The following is a 16629-nucleotide window of genomic DNA, read 5'->3' on the forward strand; positions in this document are numbered from 1 at the left end:
CCGTGTTACGTCCTACCTGTCACCATATGTTAGCCAGATGGAGTTGCAAATGGGTATTTCGAGATGCTTGGGAATTGCATTTGTTCACACATTCCGACATCAGGGAATGAAGCAGAAGACTCGAATGATAGGCAGCCCGCGTCCTGATCCTTCCGGTTTTTTCGTAATGGAAACGATTGACTGGTCAGAGGGAAAAGGGATTCCGATGAGCTCGGGCAGTCGGCATTCATGGTAACATAATCGCAGCTTGAGCTCTGCCAAAGCAGAGATATCGTCATGGATGCCAGGTTCAAGACTGGAGTGAGAAGCAAAATGTCTCTGTTTCACGCGGTGGCTCAAATTTCTTTGGAGGATGCATTGAAGAGCCTGTTGTTGGAGTGTATGGCATCATCAAAGGTAGTGGCAGAGGGAACGTCCCGAGGTCAAGACCGTCGTTTCTCTTTCTGATGACAGGAGGGGAGAGTCTGGACCATAGTGGGATCACATGAGCGATATGATGGCGTTGCTGTTGGAGGCGGATCACCTCCAATGTTTTGCCGCCACTTCGATTCTGGGGGTCTGTTCCCCGGAACGGTGTTGACGATGGAGGATTGAATTAAACGTCCCGTCTGATTGCGGATATCTCTTCCCAAAAGACAGCCATGACTTCGTTGATTGGTGCGCATTCAGGGAAGATGGAGCTCAAGTTGCTCGTGCGACGATAGCACTTGCGGCTCGTTTCCTTTCAAGGCTCCCGACGCGTGATCCTCTGCTTCATCCTCGAATATGTTCACTCAAGCCCTGCACCGAATGGGCACTGAAGTTGTGGAGAAGATGGAAAGAGCCGGCGAAAGTTGCCCAGTCTTCGGGTGAGGGAAGGAGTGGCGGGTGAGGAAAATCTCGCGGTGGTACGCTAACAGGAAGTGGCACCCAGGATCTCCTTGCCGGCATCCACAGAAGCGCATTCCGTACGTAATAGACCGCTGTTGAAAACTTTCCTCAAACACCACAAGGGGGGATCGAGGAAGGAAACGATGCGTTCACCGTCTTTCCGAAGCCTTCCGCAAACCCTTTAAAAGTGAAAGAAACGACAACAACCCCGCGATTTGTGATTGTGTTTTGGTCCAGACTCTTATCTCGGCCGTGGTCAACCGCTGAGGCTCCCGGAAAGATTTTCAAGCTCAGACCGACCTCAAAGACTTTATTTTGGGTTTTTTCTTAGAGCTCTGAGGGCCGCTCCTCGCTGCTCTTGCACTGTGATCTTTCGGCCTTGTCATACGCCTGTTTCGGTGGACAAGGGCCTTATCAGTGATTCTACGCTGGTGCATTTTGCCATCAACTCTTGTCGCCCACTATGGTTGCCGTTGATGATTACATCCCGGAGCTGGGTGAGGGGCACCCGGATCAGCCAGTCCCCGAATCGAGGGTTCTGATCATCATGACTGGGGGTACCATCTGTATGCGACCATCGCCGGCGGGCCTTGTGCCCGCTCGAGATTTCCAAGATCAATGCCTTGCTCGGGTGCCTACGTTCAATGATGGATCCATTACCACGATGATGGAAGTTGTGACCAGTGGTGAGGGGGAGATCAAGCCTCACCCAAGTCTGCGGACCCCGATGACAGCGTATGGCCGACGTGTGAGATACACAGTCTTCGAGTTTGACGAGCTGCTCGACAGCAGCTCGATTGACGCGAAAGGGTGGGCGGAGATAGCACAGACCATTCAGCGCAATTACACACTTTTCGATGGATTCGTGGTGCTGCATGGTACGGACAGCCTAGCATATACCTGCTCTGCATTGAGCTTCATGCTGCAAAATCTTGGAAAACCAGTGATTCTCACTGGAGCCCAAGCCCCCATGCTGGAGCTACAGAACGACGCTACGGATAACCTCCTCGGATCACTGGTTGTGGCTGGCCACTTTATGATCCCCGAAGTCTGTCTGTATTTCAACAATAAACTGCTTCGCGGCAACCGGTCCACAAAAGTGGCGGCTAGCGACTTCGATGCGTTTGATTCACCAAACTGCCCACCTCTGGCTGTGACGACGTCAATGCGCACAAATGTCAACTGGGAGATCGTAAATAGGCCAAAGAGCATTGAGCATTTCAGTATCCAGACCAACTTGGACACCACGCACGTCGCGTGCCTTCGCATCTTTCCGGGTATCAAGCCGGAAATGGTGGATGCGGTATTGAAGCTAGACGGTCTTCGTGGCTTGGTTCTCGAGACATTTGGGGCTGGAAACGCGCCGCACGGACAAGATAACGCAATGACCAAGGTGTTCGCTGACGCAATTTCTCGTGGAATTGTCATTGTCAATGTTACTCAATGTGAGCATGTATTGTGTGATATAGCGAGCGGGAGGCTGACTTGAGTAGGTTTGACGGGAAGCGTCAACCCAGTGTATGCTCCAGGCATGAGTCTATCGAAAGCCGGGGTAGTTGCAGGGCTTGACATGACCACAGAAGGCGCGCTGACCAAGCTGTCTTACCTTCTAGCGCTGCCCGGGTCGACACCAAGGCTTGTAGCAAGCAGAATGTCCGTGTCTCTTCGAGGCGAATTAACGGAATCATCGCAGCCTGTCTTCCGCCATCCGGACGGAGCTCTGCCTGAGCGTGTCCAAGCACTGACGGTTTTGGGGTACGCCATCGCGCAAGGGGACCTTGCTCGGGTCGAGGAGATCATAAGGAGTGAGCATCATTGGCTGCTGAACGATGCGGACTATTCCGGAAATACGCCAGTGGTGAGCTGCCCCCGCAGAAAGTCGGAAGCAAGCAGGTGTCACTGACAGGAGTCTCTCAGCATCTCGCCGCAACGTCACCTTCGATCAATATCCTTGAGTTCCTGCTCCTTGAAGGCGGGTCCGTGCACATACGGAACCGCAATGGACGCACCCCGCTGTTTCTCGCCGCAAACGCTGGACTGTCAGAGCACGTTATGTTGCTGCGCAAGTCGGGTGCGCATCTGCACAGCGACGAGCGGACCGCCGCGCAGCTGCTGGCCCGACGCCGGCCTGGCGTCTGGGGCCTGGCCGGGATTGGGCCACGGGAAGTCAGCGAGAGGGAATTGGAAGAAGCCGGTGACGGGTATCGCGCAGGGTCGCAATGGACGATGATGGCGGGATCGGCACCTTGAGATGATTTTCGGCTCAAAGACTACTATTTCGAGCAGCGATAGACTCAGGACATTCTTTGTTCTTGCATAGACTAGGTTTTCCTCTCCATGTTTTTACCGAAAGTGATGAATTGCAGAAATTCGGGGAATGCATGCAAAACTGGGGATGAAGGAGAGGCGAGTCGGCGCCAAATCAAGGTCTCGCAGACGTGGGCGTTTGCTGGGGATCATGCGTCCAGACTTTCGAGCCCATCAAAACGACCTTGTGGAGGGATCGGGGTTTGGACCAGCGGCCGGAACAACCGATCAGAGGAGAGAGGGGGGGCGCTTCTCCGCGGAGATGTCTGCTCCTCTCCGCACCTCGTCTGCCTCCAAGATTGTCAGGGAGAGCGAGAGAAGTCTTACCCCGCTTGAAGAACGATTGCGCCATAATTTCCTCCCTGTCCTCAAGGTCCTTTATCAGATTCGATAGAAGAGGAGAATTGCCATCGTCAAGGACGGTTTTGTAGTCCTCAGTCGAAATATTCCTCGAGCACGAGCAAGGTCCCCATGCCCCGACCAGGAAGCAGGAATTTATTTCCAAATTTCGTCTGAGGAGTCCATCGCTTGGCGACGGCGTGAAACACTGTGGTGCACAGATTGGCTGGCCGTTCGCAGGCGTCGGAGGCTTTTGTTGGGGCCTGGAGTGAACGTGGGCTGGGCGGGTGCTGGCTCTGGCTTGTGAGGGAGTGTTTCTTTTTCCTCAGGGCCAGCGTCTCCCTGGACCTTTTACATGGAGAACCGCCACCAGAATACCAAGAGGCTTTCTGTCACTACCGTTGTATACTTGAGAGGGCAAAAGAAATGGTGTCAATGTCCCTGGATTTGCTTTTTCCCCGCCCCAAAAATCTTCCCGAAGAGGTTTAGGCTCAGCATATCGTGATCGATTTCCGGCCCAAGGCTTGTATAGCGGGTTCCATGAACATGCTGGAATTGCGTCTTCGTGTCGGACTCTTCGAACGATGGAGGGGTGCACCCTGGCCGCTTGACGCAGACAGCTGGATCTGGCTCCATCTGAGAGAAGTCGACGTGTCGCCAGTTTGCCGTTCCTGGCCGGCCTTGGGCACGTCCAGCTCTTGCCCTGTTACGTAAAGGAAAGAAATTAATGGCCAGCGCGAGCCCATCGCAACCTTTCCAGCAAGGTCGGCCGCTTCTTGCGCTGCAATCTTCGATCTGGGCCTGACTGGATTTTGATACCGCGGGCACTATTTCCAAAGCTTCATCCAGGTGGTTCAACATGGAGTTTACATTGGGGCTGCTGGGCTCCGAACGGGGTAAACGATGTTGCGATCGGAGGAAAAAAAAGAAAAGAAGGAGATCATCTGCATGGTATTCTTGAGTCTTGACCCTGGATGGTCTAGTTTATTGACGCTGCTCGACAGCCGCTGGGAATCGGTGACTGATTCTCATTACTCGATACAAACCTGTCGGAAGCGCATCGGACGGCTGATGGCGAGCTGGAGAATCCCAGAATCTGGAAGAATCTCTGTTCACGTTGACCGGCTTTCTGTCTGTCTTCTCAACTCACCTCCTTTTACTCTTCACCCGTCCTTCGTCGTAGAGCACTGTCCAAATCCAGACCACCTGACCAGACCCAGTGGATGCGAATCTCGGAACCAGTCTTCAGCCTTCTCACGACTTTCCCTTCCGTGAATAATTTTGCTGGAAAAGCTTCGAAAAATTTTTAATGGCATAATCTCAAATCACCTGGCCAGCCTCGGGTGCCCACTCCGGCCCTGTTGGATCCTCTCATTATTCATAAAATCCATGGTTAGCTAACAGAAACGCTGACCTTGGGAGGCACACCCGCTGAGCTGCATCCACGAGGGAGATCCATCATCATATCATCAGCTGTTTGTCTGTCCTCCTTGCTCCTCGCTGCTTTCTTCTTTCTTCTTCCTCTTGCACCATCGATTTCGGCGATTGCGGCATTATCGAATCATCGCTCGTTCCGCTATACTCATATACACCTGGTGAGTCTTCCAAGCTTGCCTTATCTCTCTTTCGGCCTCCCCACCTGCACTGTCGCTCTCACCACTGCGACTCTCCCTGGCAGACCCGTATTCTGATCCATTATTTCTTTGACTCGCTAGCCTTTTCTTAACCTGCGGATTCCACCTGACCTTCCTCCAGATTCTGTTGGAGTCCCGCCTCCATTGACTTTCGGCTTCTCGTCCAACTGCTCTTCCACTACCCCGCATAACTTTTTTTATCGATTTTTTCCGTTTCCTTATCTGTCCGACTCTCGCTCCCACCACGCTAACCCGTCAATTCCACCACGAGGGACCGGGAGGGCTTCTGACCCATTGCCTTGAGTGAGTGTTACCAGTCCGAATGACACTACAAAGGAAGACAATTGCCGTCGTGAACGCGACAGGCCGCCAAGCTGCTTCCCTCATTCGCGTCGCTGCGGCCGTCGGACATCATGTACGCGCGCAGGTCCATTCCCTCAAGGGCGTCATCGCAGAAGAGCTCCAAGCAATTCCGAACGTTACACTGTTCCAGGGGCCTCTCCTAAACAACGTTGAACTCATGGACACCTTGTTCCGGGGCGCGAATATCGCGTTCATCAACACAACATCGCAAGCGGGCGACGAGATTGCAATTGGGAAGGCGCTGGCCGATGCTGCCAAGCGAGCAGGCACGATCCAACACTACATCTACAGCAGCATGCCAGATCACTCTCTGCACGGCCCCTTCCCAGCTGTGCCCCTGTGGGCTCCCAAGTTCACCGTGGAGAATTACATCCGACAGATAGGCCTTCCCTCGACGTTCGTGTACGCAGGAATCTACAACAACAACTTCACAAGCCTACCATACCCGCTCTTCCAGATGGAGCTCATGCCAGACGGCAGTTTCGAGTGGCACGCGCCTTTTGATCCCGACATTCCACTACCTTGGCTGGATGCAGAGCACGACGTTGGCCCAGCTCTGCTGCAAATCTTCAAGGACGGACCCCAGAGGTGGAACGGACACCGGTAGGGTTGCACCTGTTTGTCGACGAGGAGAGGCATTGCTAACTGTGGTGAAGGATTGCTCTTACGTTCGAAACGCTATCTCCAGAACAAGTATGCGCAGCTTTCTCGCGCGCACTCAATCGCCGAGTAAAATACGTGCACGTTCCAAAGGTCGAAGTCAAAGTCAGCATCCCTGCTGGTTATCGGGAACAGCTTGAAGCTATTGAGGTGGTCTTCGGCCAGCACAAGGCGCCTTACTTCCCTCAACCCGAATTCTCCCGTCCGGCTGCAGGATCCCCAAAAGGGTTGGGCCCGGCCAATGGCAAGGGAGCTGGTGGGGGAATGATGCAGGGCCCCGGAGGGGTGATCTCACAGCGTGTCACAGACGAGGCGCGGAAGTTATGGCAAGGCTGGCGAGACATGGAAGAGTATGCGCGCGAGGTCTTTCCCGTGGAAGAAGAAGCCAATGGACTCGATTGGATGTTGTGACGGCTTGAGACGTTTGAGAGGAGCTTGTCCAACGAACTCGCCCTGGTACGACCGTGCCCTCGAGACACCGCCTCGAGAGATGGTGTCAGAGCTCAGCTGGTCAGAACCGCACAAGCCCCTTATCAGTGCCATGATAGGAGCCGGGGACTGCAATTGGTCCGATAGGAAGATTGCATCCCTCTCAGCCCATCAAAAATCGCCTCACCTCCCTTGATCCTCAACAACTGTTCTCTCTTGTCTGACACAAACCAATCTCTCATGCATTAATGGCGAATTGACCTGGGTACTGGAACCTCAACGGAGCAGCACAACCAAAGACCACAAAAAATAACCGTCTACTTATCATCCGAAGACCCGATACCGGAGTTTTCCCCTCTTTATCCTGATTAAAGAACCGGGAGACTCGATCTAAAAGCAAAGCATTCTACCGACTTAATTGTTTGACCAGCAAACACCAATGCATAGGAGGGGGAATGTCACCTACCCAGTCTCCCAAGGATGTTGAAACGCAGTTACGAACTACTCTTTGCAGCATGAAGACTCAAAAAGTTCAAATCCCAGTCACACTCTACTTTTGTTCTGTGGTTAGGTTAGGCTAGGTTAGGTTCATCTCTTTATTCCTTAGACCTTATTTCACCCTTCTATCCTCGATTTTCTTTTTTTTTTTTTGTTTTCAATATCTTTCAGGCGTTAGTGTGAGTTCGGAGGCTGTTTGATCGATTCGACTGAATTGAGGATTTGATTTACCTTTCTTCTCTTCTTTTCCCCTCTATTTCTATCTCCTGATCGTGGTCTTCGCGTGGGAGTTGTTGGATCTATCTGGATTAGCGCAGCGTCCACTAACCTCACTGATTTAATTAGTCGAGTTAAGCATATCTGAAAAGTATTACTATCATCATACTTCTCTCAAGACGGCGCTTGGATTCCCATCAGGAAACTCCCTTCGTATATTGGGCCCAACGCAGTGCGTGTGAATATCCTGAACTTGGAGTGTGCAATAAGCACTTAGTGCGTGTATTCTGCATCTCATCTGGGTAACTCACTGGCGCACCGTGGTTCTTGGTGCGTGCACATTGACATTACAGATCGACAATCAGAGTATGAGCTGCTTATATCCCACTCGACATACGAGTCGGACTACTCCTTTTGCACAACTTCTTGTCTGGATAATAATGTGAATTATTTAACTCTCATGCTAAAGCATGTAAGCAATGATCTCCACCCCCGCATTCACACAACACTTAGGAGTATCTTTACATCACATACAGTAGTCTGGTAGCTTAATGGGTGGAGGAGAAGGAGGGGAAGGGAAAAGAAAAGATGGATCTAGACTCTCTGCCGACTCTTGCCGCGGGAGCTCGGTGCATGGCGGCGCTCTTTGTTCTTCCAAGGTTCCTAACTAACGAACTAACTATAGATGATGGGTGTAGTTTAGATAAGGCCGGCGGACCGCCGCCGCCGCTGGGCAGAGAAAGAGAGACAGATAAGATAACTAGCCAGGGTCCACGGTACCAAGCCCGGTTGAGGATTCGGTGTAGCGTCCGAGGTCCGGGGCGTTGTTTGCTTTTTTCCTTCCGTTGAGGACCAGTTCGGTTCTTGACTTTGGAGGTTCAGTGAGGGCGTTGGCATGATTTCTTGGAGTTGTGGATTCTCGAGGGACGCAACTTGCGTACACGAGGGTCTGAGAAAGAGGCGCTCCGTCCGTTCTACTCGGTTAGCAAGGTTAATGTTAGATCTGTCCAGGGCTCCTCGTTAAGCTTGGTCTTATGCATACTTGGGTTGTTCTCCAACGCATTCAAAGGTCCTAACTTTAGCTGTTGCTGAGCTTCCTGGGGCAGAGAACTCGGTGGAAGGAGCTGCGGGAGGGGAGGATACTGGATACTCGTATTCGCCTTCAACAAACTTATTAATACTACAATAGGAATGCTTTGTTGTCGCTGTTCATTGTATATACGAGCCTAACCATCCTTTCCTCGTTGTGGTAGTCCTTTTGCTCTTCTCACTTGTAAGACGGTATGTCATGATCTTTCAAAACCGTGGAGATTTATACAACCGAGGGCGATGCCAATGCCATCTTACTGGGCATGCAATCACTGTGAATACTCGAGGAGATATCCTTCGGGACGCTTGGTAAATGGTACTTCAAGTATGCGCTTGGATTCAATATGCACGGTAACAGGATTGGTTTTCTCAATTCGTAGACGTTGGTGGTATCTATACAATCGTAGAGGTATTGGAACGAGTGCAAGAACTGTTAGTAGTGGATGGGTGCTTACTACTGGGATGCGCAAGGGGCAGTATTTACCCCGAGGAGATAGAGAGTGCAAAATGTATGCGTGATACCACGCCTATCACACGATAAGAGGCTGCGCCGTCGCGCAATCTACCCCCAATAAAAATTTCCTTCCTCGACCAGAACTCCTGACCTAAACTGATTTACGCTCCCTACGTTGCCCTCATCCCGTGCCCCTGGTCCCCATATTGGGATACCAGATCTGGTAGAAATGCCTCGCTGCTTTAACCCCATACCTCAAGCACTTAAAGCAGCAACCACATTTACTCCGACCGCCCGAGAGCTTTCGGAGCTTTACCTTCCAAGTTGTTCTGGGCAAACGGCCCGAAACGGAAATGAGTGACGAAATGGATTCGTCCCGTCGTCGGAGTTAAGTTTCTGCTGCAGGCATTGACTTGACTGCAACATTGAAAGAATTTTTTCCATTATTTTTTTTTTCCCTTGCTTGCCAAACTATCCATCGTTACTCCATCAGTATCCTGCTCTCGGGCCTTCGTCCCTGATTTCTTCAATTTATTCTTAATTGGCTATTCTATTCTTATTTGTTTGACGAGACCGAGCCCAAGCTCAGCTCGGCTCAGCTCACCTATATACGCGACGCAAGCTTGATCGCGATACTTTTTTTCTGTTGTCATTTTTTTCCCCTATTTTTGACAGGCCACCATGTCGAACGAGCATCAGGGGGCTCTGGCGGAGCGCGTTAGCGAGCCTGTTATCCCGCAGGAGGTTGCGAAGGATATTTCTCTTCTGGAGCAGCAGTTTATTCGCGCGGAGGTTGAACAGCGTGAGTTCATGAAATTGAAATCCTGTTATGTGGTGCTCTCGGACGGAAAAAAATCAATTGGGTTTATATGGCTATATTGTACATTGCTGACTGTCTAAAGTGCGCCAGTCTGTCCTCAGCTTCCGTCCGTTGTTCGAGAAGCGCGCCAAGATCATTGCGCACCCGGAAGTTGCGAGCAATTTCTGGCTCCGTGTATTGTCGAATGCGCCTGCCGATATTGACGAGTATATCTCCTCCTCCGATGCCGCGATCCTGGGGTCCGCTCTGAAGAGCCTGAACGTCGAACGATTTGAGCTCGATGAGAAGGGTCAGGGCGAGCCGCGCAGCATCCGCTTCACATTCGAATTCGCAACGGGAGACGCGAACCCATTCTTCGAGAATGAGAAGCTGGTCAAGGAGTTCTACTGGCGCAAGCAGGTTCTCACCACCCCGAGTGGCAAGAAGAGGACCTGGGATGGCCTTGTCTCGGAGCCCGTTCGCATCAACTGGAAGAAGGATATGGATATCACGAAGGGCTTACTTGATGCTGCCTGCGACCTTTTCGAGGCGGAGAAGAAGGGTGGTGACCGCAAGGAGCTGCCCGAGGCCAAAAACCTTGTTGGGAAGCTTGCCGAAGTTGAGGCTCTCGAGGAGGAAGAGGAGGATGAGGACGATGAGTACCCTAGCCAGACTCCCGGCTCGAGCTTTTTCAACTTCTTCGGTTACCGTGGGAGTGACGTGACTGCTGAACACTCCGCGACGGCGACCAAGGAAGAGAACGAGCGTTTTGAGAAGATCCTCAAGGGTGAGAATGTCGAGGATGATGAGGCCGACGATGACGAGGAGGTTGACGACGATTTCGACACCTTCGAAGTCTTCCCTGATGGAGGCGAATTGGCCATCGCTCTTGCCGAGGATCTCTGGCCCAACGCCCTGAAATATTATGGTAATGCCGTGACCATAGCAGCTCTTCTGGACCAGCTGGACCAAGACTAACTCCCCACAGTCCAATCCTTTGAAGAAGTTCCGGATTTCGATGAGGACGACCTGGAAGAGGGTGACGAATCCGACGACGAGAATGATGAGGACGAAGCATCCCGACCTCGAAAGAAGACCAAGGTCTAATTTGTCCCTTCCACACATACCATTCTTCAACAGACGACCAGCCAACTGTATCTACAGGGCGATGACGAGTATTAATAACAGAACGAGAACGAAAATGAGGATGGCGATGCAAAATGAAGACATTGTATCTATCCGGTAGTTAGCAAGTTGGATGACTTAATGCGCACTGAATAATGATTTCCCAAAATTCTGCGAGGATACTCACCTTCATTCTTTCTGATGATATACTTCAACTTCGACATCCCATTCTGTAACTTTCCCCCAACACGATCAGCCAACGTGTCGACCTCCCCAATCATAACCGCCTGCTCCTCCAACTCCCTCCCCATATCATCCGCTTGCTGCCTCAGGTTCCCTACAGTCCGAAACACACCATCCAACTGCTCGTCCTGCTCATGCATAAGCTCCACTTGCCGCTGTTGCTCCATAGCCGCATAGTAATCATCCCCCCCTTCACCAGGAGACGCAAGCCCATCAAACTCCGCCGGATTCGGGAGCCCCGAAGCTGCCGCCCCAGCCGCTGCATGCGCCTCAGAAATCGTGATAACCTTCTGCAACTCGCGCCTCATATTTTCTATCTCGGCACCGACATCATCAACGAGTTTCCGTCGGCGCTGCACTTCTTCGAGTTCGAGGCCATAGCGGTAGGGGTCTTGCTCGACGGCTCGGACGCTCTCGACGAGGTCGTCGAGGTCCGCGGTGAGGTCTGTTAATGTGGTTTCGAGTTCGGAGCGCGCTTGTAGGAGTTCGGGGTTTGAGGGGGATTTGGCGAGAGAGCGGATGCGGAGGTAGGAGGAGAAGAGAGGTCTTGTTGTCCCGAGGGTTGAGAGAACCTCGCTGATGGATACGTCAGCGGATTGGGGAGTTGGAGAGGGTGGTGGTTGGGCTTACGCTTGGACTTGGAGGAAGGGATCTGTATGATCCATGATTTGTATTATTTAGGTAAATAGGGGAGAAGGCGCATAATAGGAGGTCGGTGATTGGGATAAACTTGTTGGTTGGGATGGGGATCGGAGATGTTGATGCTGACAACAGGCAACCGCCGCGGAAGGAACACAACCGGGCGGTGAAGATAGCGGCGAGTTCGCCGGGATAGGGGCGACCGAGGGCCATCGCCATCGGTATTCTCCCAGTTCCTCAGGATGGAGTGTTCCATTAATCTATCTTGTGTAACTTGTTGGGCTAAGTATTATTAAACCATGGTTGTGAAAATACTCCTCGTGAATGCCTGTTGTAGGCCAACATGCCTCTGGCTCCACATTTCCTTGAGATATCGCTCTGCGGCACGATTGAACTCTCGTCCCCTGGCATCCATCAATGTTGGCTTCACGCTCCAACTTCTGACTCGTCGTTTGCAGTCACAGTCGACGCACCCTAAACTCGGGATGTCCTTCCACGCATCCCAATAGTCATCAAGGGGATCAGAGAAACAGCACTTTCTGGACTCAGAGGCAGTCGATCGCGCATCGAAATGGCAGCAGTCGTCCTGAGGAGTGAGAAGAAGCTTTGCCAGGGTTCGCGGTGGCTGTTTCAGAAGGAACCAAGAGATTACGCTCTGCTCGTTTCTTGTATCTCGATGCCAATATTTTGGGCCGTGGCGAAGGAGCATCCGCTCTAACAGTTCTCGCAACATCCGGACAGTGCAGTGAAAGTCGATCTCTGTTTGGTCATCAAGGTGACTTCGAAACTCACGTCGCCTTTTCCCAATCTCGGCTTCGCTATAACCCCATTTCACGACAGTATATACGTGGTTGGTATGCTCCTCGAATGACATGATTTTTCGCTGGTCGAGCGGGAAGTCGCTATACTCGTCCAGCATCTTCACGAGCATGGTAAGGCGTTTGGTCACGAGTGAAGGCAAAGATGCCTTTTGATACTTTTGTCGTTCCGCGCCACGGGAAATGTCTGCCATGTGAAAGAGCACATATAGACCTCGCTCCAAGCGTTTAGCTAGCTTGAGCTCCACCTCGAAATTCACTTCCGCCTTCTCATCGTCGTAGCATGTGCCCCATACGGAAGGGACTATATGAAGGGACAAGCGGCAGGCTAGTTCTTGGCGATATAGGAACCGTATAAGCGTATGCACCGTTAAGGCGCTTTGCTCCCCGGTCCACGGGCATAAGGTAAGTACTGGATCAAACGCATTGACTCCGTGGAGGCGCATGAACCATTTGCAGATGTGAGGTTCCAAAAGCCTGATTGTATCGTAAGTGGCCTTGTTCAGAAGGCAGAGGCTCAATACAGTGCTCCCATCCCCGTTGATGATGACCTGAAAGAGGATATCGGCGATAAAGCCGAATGGTGGAGCTCTTTGCTTCGCTGTATCAGTTGATCTCTATATCGCAGTGAGGGTTAGTGTCGCGTGCTTATTTTCCCCTGTGGGATACTGAGTTTTCACCCACCATGATTTCGACTCTCATCCGACTTGCATTGCGTTCTGAGGGTAGAATGCGAAATGGTCCATTGAATGACTCCCAGCAGAGTTTGCCCTTCTATCTTGAAACCAACGAACTCAAGAGAGAAGTTTCAGGATAATGCCTCACGGACGAGAGGAGGTATCATGTGCTGCGGTTTGACGCGTTGGTCGAATCGTCTGCCCTCCCCTGCAATGCAGTGCGGTGCACCAAGACGCGGAGTCCGCAGGATGCAGAACCAAGGGCGAAACAGGCGGTATTATCCGCTTTATATATCATACGTATCATCCTCGACGGTTCTCCTGCTCCTCTCGAGCTGGCGAACGTGCCTTGACCTTGGACGAGCTAGTCTTGATTGAGAAACGGCGGAATTGTTGTCTTGGTCTGGAGAGCCAAATTGACGCCCGGGTCGCACACAGGGAAGGCATCTGCCGCGATAGCCTGGAGGGAGAGACACATGTAACCTCTGAGTGGTCTATCAAGAAGATCAGCAGTTGCCCTGGACCACACATTATTGGCTTCTCCAATAGCGTTGGCTTACTAGTGGCGATTTAGATGGTGTCATTGCGGTCTGGGCACACCGCCAGGAACAAGACACTCCATGGAATCAACTTTGAGAGCGACTCACAGGTCATGGGGCTGCCAGTGAACAAATTCGTCGAGCAACAGAGTTCAGCGATTCTCCGGCCCGTTGGGCTCGAAGGACCCGTGCTAGAGGACACGAAGAGCACACGAAGATGTCAGAGTGGGCGACCTCCGCAATCCCCAAGCCTGGCTGGGCTGGTCTTTTTGCCCCACTAGGACCACACCCGCCAAGCAAAAAAATTTCTGGATATCTTTCCCGCCAACATCTTCCCTTGACAGGGCCTCATTGGATAAGCCGATGGCCGTCCGAATGCTGATCTGGTTTCTTTGAGTCCCTGTGGCTTGTCAGCTCAAGGGTCATCTGATGATTCTGAGCTCCAACGCGCGATAAGCTCTTGGTTCCAGGACTGCAGTCCTACCCGACGGACGACGAAAAGAAGATGTCCGCAACAAGGAGCCTCCCACTCCCCGACGAGTGGACCGATCCTGACGCCTACGTCGAGGCCCTGTTGTCGTTTGCTACTTCGTCTGATCTCTTCAGGCACTTCTGCGGGGGGATACATATGCTGGATTTCCTCACACGTGAGCCTGACCTCTATACCACACTTCTGCCAGAGGATTGGAGAGCCTTTTTCGAGGAACATGATATCGGAGACATCATAGACCTCTTGTTAAGAGAGGATATCGAGCCCTTTTTCGCAGCCCATAAACAGGGAAATGCCACAGCATACGATTGGCGAGGAGTACCGGCTCTACCCCCGCTGTCTCTGCTAGAGTACATCTATCATGTTCGACGACTTACGTTGCGTAGAGATTTCACCCCCGAAGAGTCGGGCAATGCAACTATACCTCAGCGAATCGCTGTTGGGATGAAAGTCAAGAAGTACCATGAGGTGGCCCATTTCTCAAAATATGTCAACTCCCTCTGCAATAAGGTGCGGGAGGAGCGGGGCGAGGAGATCACGCACATTGTGGATTTTGGCTCCGGTCAGAGCTATCTGGGGCGGACACTGGCTAGCCCTCCGTACAACAGGCACATTGTTGCCATTGAGCGCAGACACCAGTTCATAAACGGAGCTAACCGCATGGATATTTATGCGCAGCTGGCTGAGAAGAAGAGAGTACGATTATACAACAAGAAGTTAGCCAACTGCAAGGTCTGTGGCGATTCAGAATTACCTACAGAGAAATCGGCTCCCGTTTCCCAGCCTGAACTGGAGACGACCAACACTGATGCGGATGGGACGCAAGATCCTGGGGATGAAGACGAGGAGGGCGTTGCGGAAATCAATATTTTCCGTGACATCAGTGTAACGCCTGATGAACTTGGATCTTTTCCCGTGCGCCACAGAGCCGGTGACAGCGCCGTTCAGAAGCCCGTCGCAGACCTGAGCACGCCACGAGGTGCGATGGACTACATCGAACATGAAATCAAGGACGGCTATCTGGAACCAATTATCAAGGACGTGGTCACTCCGGTGAGCGACGACTCAAATAAAAACCAACACCTCACCAACGAAGCCGACGATGCAAGAGTTATGGTTGTTTCGTTGCATTCGTGTGGCAACCTTCTGCACCACGGAGTTCGTGCTTTGACCCTAAACCCGTCAGTAAAGGCAATTGCAATGGTCGGGTGCTGCTACAACCTGATGACTGAGCGGCTTGGACCTGCTACATATAAGATTCCCGTTCTACGGACCATGCACCCTCGACTGTCCAAAGATGCCGTCGCGTATGATCCCCATGGATTCCCAATGTCAAAGCGGTTGGAAGACTACGAGCATGGGAGTGGAACTGGTGTCAAGCTGAATATCACCGCTCGGTCAATGGCCGTCCAAGCCCCGTATAACTGGGATCGGGACAGCGCAGAAGACTTTTTCACTCGTCACTACTACCGCACTCTTCTCCAGAGGGTTCTTGTTGATCGTGGGATTATACCAAAGCCAAGTATACCCAAAGACCTTTATAGCGATGACCCCGAGGAAATGGGGTATGTGGGCAATCCTCTCATTGTAGGGTCCTTGCGCAAGTCTGCTTTCACTTCCTTCCAAGCATACACCCGCGCGGCGGTGATCAAGCTCAGCCGCGATGCAGGCTATGGCCAGAAGGTGAAGGAAGGCATGGCTGACATTACAGACGAGGAGTTGAACCACTACACGAGTGAATACTGGCCGACCAAGAAAAGGCTTAGCGTGACCTGGACGCTGATGTCTTTCAGTGCTGCGGTGGCTGAAGCCATTATTGTTGTCGACCGGTGGCAGTACCTGCGCGAGCAAGACTGTGTCAAGGAGTGCTGGGTCGAGCCTGTATTTGATTATGGTGAAAGCCCTCGAAACTTGGCTGTCATTGGCATCAAGAAATGAGACAGTGATGCTGATCTCGCATTTCATCTTGTCACGAGGATATACCACTATCGCGGGAGAAAGCCAGCCTCTCAAACGAAGCCTATTTTCCTGGGAGAAGTTCACCTTACCTCCTAAGAATACCCTCTTACGGCGACCGATCAGAGCAATAACAGCGCCATGCTCGACGTATCCACAATCGAGAACTGGTAATATGGGAATATAGACGGCCTTTTGAACGTTTTTGGGAAAGATATCTCTACTTTGGCGTTTTTATACCCGCAGATATTCACATTTAGACGAGCTGCTGCTGAGTGCATAGCAGCTTTGATAAAAAAAATAGACCTTGATAGAATATGACGATGATAAATGGGGTCGGAAATGACTCTCTCATGTTTTTCATTAGAAATCCAACTCGTCTTCGCCTTTTCGTCCCATGGCTGCCTTGATCCACAGATCTTGGCTCTCGGCGCCCGCGGGGTCCGAGCCTCTCGACGTGGGGTCTCCCGCGCTTTTCTCTCAT

The 16629-nt window shown here is 51.9% G+C and overlaps 7 protein-coding genes across 7 annotated transcripts; 5 read left to right on the forward strand and 2 right to left on the reverse strand.

Annotated features, from left to right (window-relative positions):
- The first annotated feature begins 806 nt into the window (after positions 1–806).
- On the forward strand, positions 807–3206 carry BJX67DRAFT_295404 (putative lysophospholipase). The gene is made up of 3 exons (XM_071026870.1): positions 807–2315; positions 2364–2728; positions 2788–3206. The coding sequence occupies exons 1-3, from the start codon at positions 1334–1336 to the stop codon at positions 3118–3120; spliced, it is 1680 nt and encodes a 559-aa protein (XP_070881545.1). The 5' UTR covers positions 807–1333; the 3' UTR covers positions 3121–3206.
- Positions 3207–5472: 2266 nt separating this feature from the next.
- BJX67DRAFT_375178 (NmrA family NAD(P)-binding protein) lies at positions 5473–6584 on the forward strand (the record flags this gene model as incomplete). The annotated part of the gene is made up of 2 exons (XM_071031657.1): positions 5473–6116; positions 6170–6584. 2 exons carry the CDS (start codon positions 5473–5475, stop codon positions 6582–6584), a joined length of 1059 nt encoding a protein of 352 aa, XP_070881546.1.
- Positions 6585–9422: 2838 nt separating this feature from the next.
- Positions 9423–10829, forward strand: BJX67DRAFT_295492 (histone chaperone napB). The gene is made up of 3 exons (XM_071026871.1): positions 9423–9661; positions 9762–10586; positions 10647–10829. The coding sequence occupies exons 1-3, from the start codon at positions 9541–9543 to the stop codon at positions 10763–10765; spliced, it is 1065 nt and encodes a 354-aa protein (XP_070881547.1). The 5' UTR covers positions 9423–9540; the 3' UTR covers positions 10766–10829.
- BJX67DRAFT_385488 (SNARE domain protein) lies at positions 10817–11691 on the reverse strand (the record flags this gene model as incomplete). The annotated part of the gene is made up of 3 exons (XM_071033865.1): positions 10817–10893; positions 10971–11602; positions 11657–11691. 3 exons carry the CDS (start codon positions 11689–11691, stop codon positions 10817–10819), a joined length of 744 nt encoding a protein of 247 aa, XP_070881548.1.
- Positions 11692–11901: 210 nt separating this feature from the next.
- Positions 11902–13426, reverse strand: BJX67DRAFT_295500 (uncharacterized protein). The gene is made up of 2 exons (XM_071026873.1): positions 13168–13426; positions 11902–13100 (listed from the first exon to the last, which is right to left on the reverse strand). Exons 1-2 carry the CDS (start codon positions 13183–13185, stop codon positions 11958–11960), a joined length of 1161 nt encoding a protein of 386 aa, XP_070881549.1. The 5' UTR covers positions 13186–13426; the 3' UTR covers positions 11902–11957.
- BJX67DRAFT_295495 (uncharacterized protein) lies at positions 13113–13644 on the forward strand. Its single transcript, XM_071026872.1, has one exon. The coding sequence runs from the start codon at positions 13233–13235 to the stop codon at positions 13536–13538; it is 306 nt and encodes a 101-aa protein (XP_070881550.1). The 5' UTR covers positions 13113–13232; the 3' UTR covers positions 13539–13644.
- Positions 13645–14019: 375 nt separating this feature from the next.
- BJX67DRAFT_366071 (uncharacterized protein) lies at positions 14020–16515 on the forward strand. Its single transcript, XM_071030342.1, has one exon. The coding sequence runs from the start codon at positions 14205–14207 to the stop codon at positions 16125–16127; it is 1923 nt and encodes a 640-aa protein (XP_070881551.1). The 5' UTR covers positions 14020–14204; the 3' UTR covers positions 16128–16515.
- Positions 16516–16629: the final 114 nt, after the last annotated feature.

This window comes from Aspergillus lucknowensis (assembly GCF_044049455.1).
Source record: "Aspergillus lucknowensis strain CBS 449.75 chromosome Unknown BJX67scaffold_65, whole genome shotgun sequence".
Classification (NCBI taxonomy): domain Eukaryota; kingdom Fungi; phylum Ascomycota; class Eurotiomycetes; order Eurotiales; family Aspergillaceae; genus Aspergillus; species Aspergillus lucknowensis.

Excerpts from the sequence above, each read along its gene's own strand:
- BJX67DRAFT_295495 (XM_071026872.1), top strand. The coding sequence starts at position 13,233 with ATGACTCCCAGCAGAGTTTGCCCTTCTATCTTGAAACCAACGAACTCA.
- BJX67DRAFT_366071 (XM_071030342.1), top strand. The coding sequence starts at position 14,205 with ATGTCCGCAACAAGGAGCCTCCCACTCCCCGACGAGTGGACCGATCCT.
- BJX67DRAFT_295404 (XM_071026870.1), top strand. The coding sequence starts at position 1,334 with ATGGTTGCCGTTGATGATTACATCCCGGAGCTGGGTGAGGGGCACCCG. Across the intron at positions 2,316-2,363 it reads CATTGTCAATGTTACTCAAT|GTTTGACGGGAAGCGTCAAC; the intron begins GTGAGCATGTAT and ends TGACTTGAGTAG. Across the intron at positions 2,729-2,787 it reads ATTCCGGAAATACGCCAGTG|CATCTCGCCGCAACGTCACC; the intron begins GTGAGCTGCCCC and ends GGAGTCTCTCAG.
- BJX67DRAFT_295492 (XM_071026871.1), top strand. The coding sequence starts at position 9,541 with ATGTCGAACGAGCATCAGGGGGCTCTGGCGGAGCGCGTTAGCGAGCCT. Across the intron at positions 9,662-9,761 it reads TCGCGCGGAGGTTGAACAGC|TGCGCCAGTCTGTCCTCAGC; the intron begins GTGAGTTCATGA and ends GACTGTCTAAAG. Across the intron at positions 10,587-10,646 it reads CAACGCCCTGAAATATTATG|TCCAATCCTTTGAAGAAGTT; the intron begins GTAATGCCGTGA and ends AACTCCCCACAG.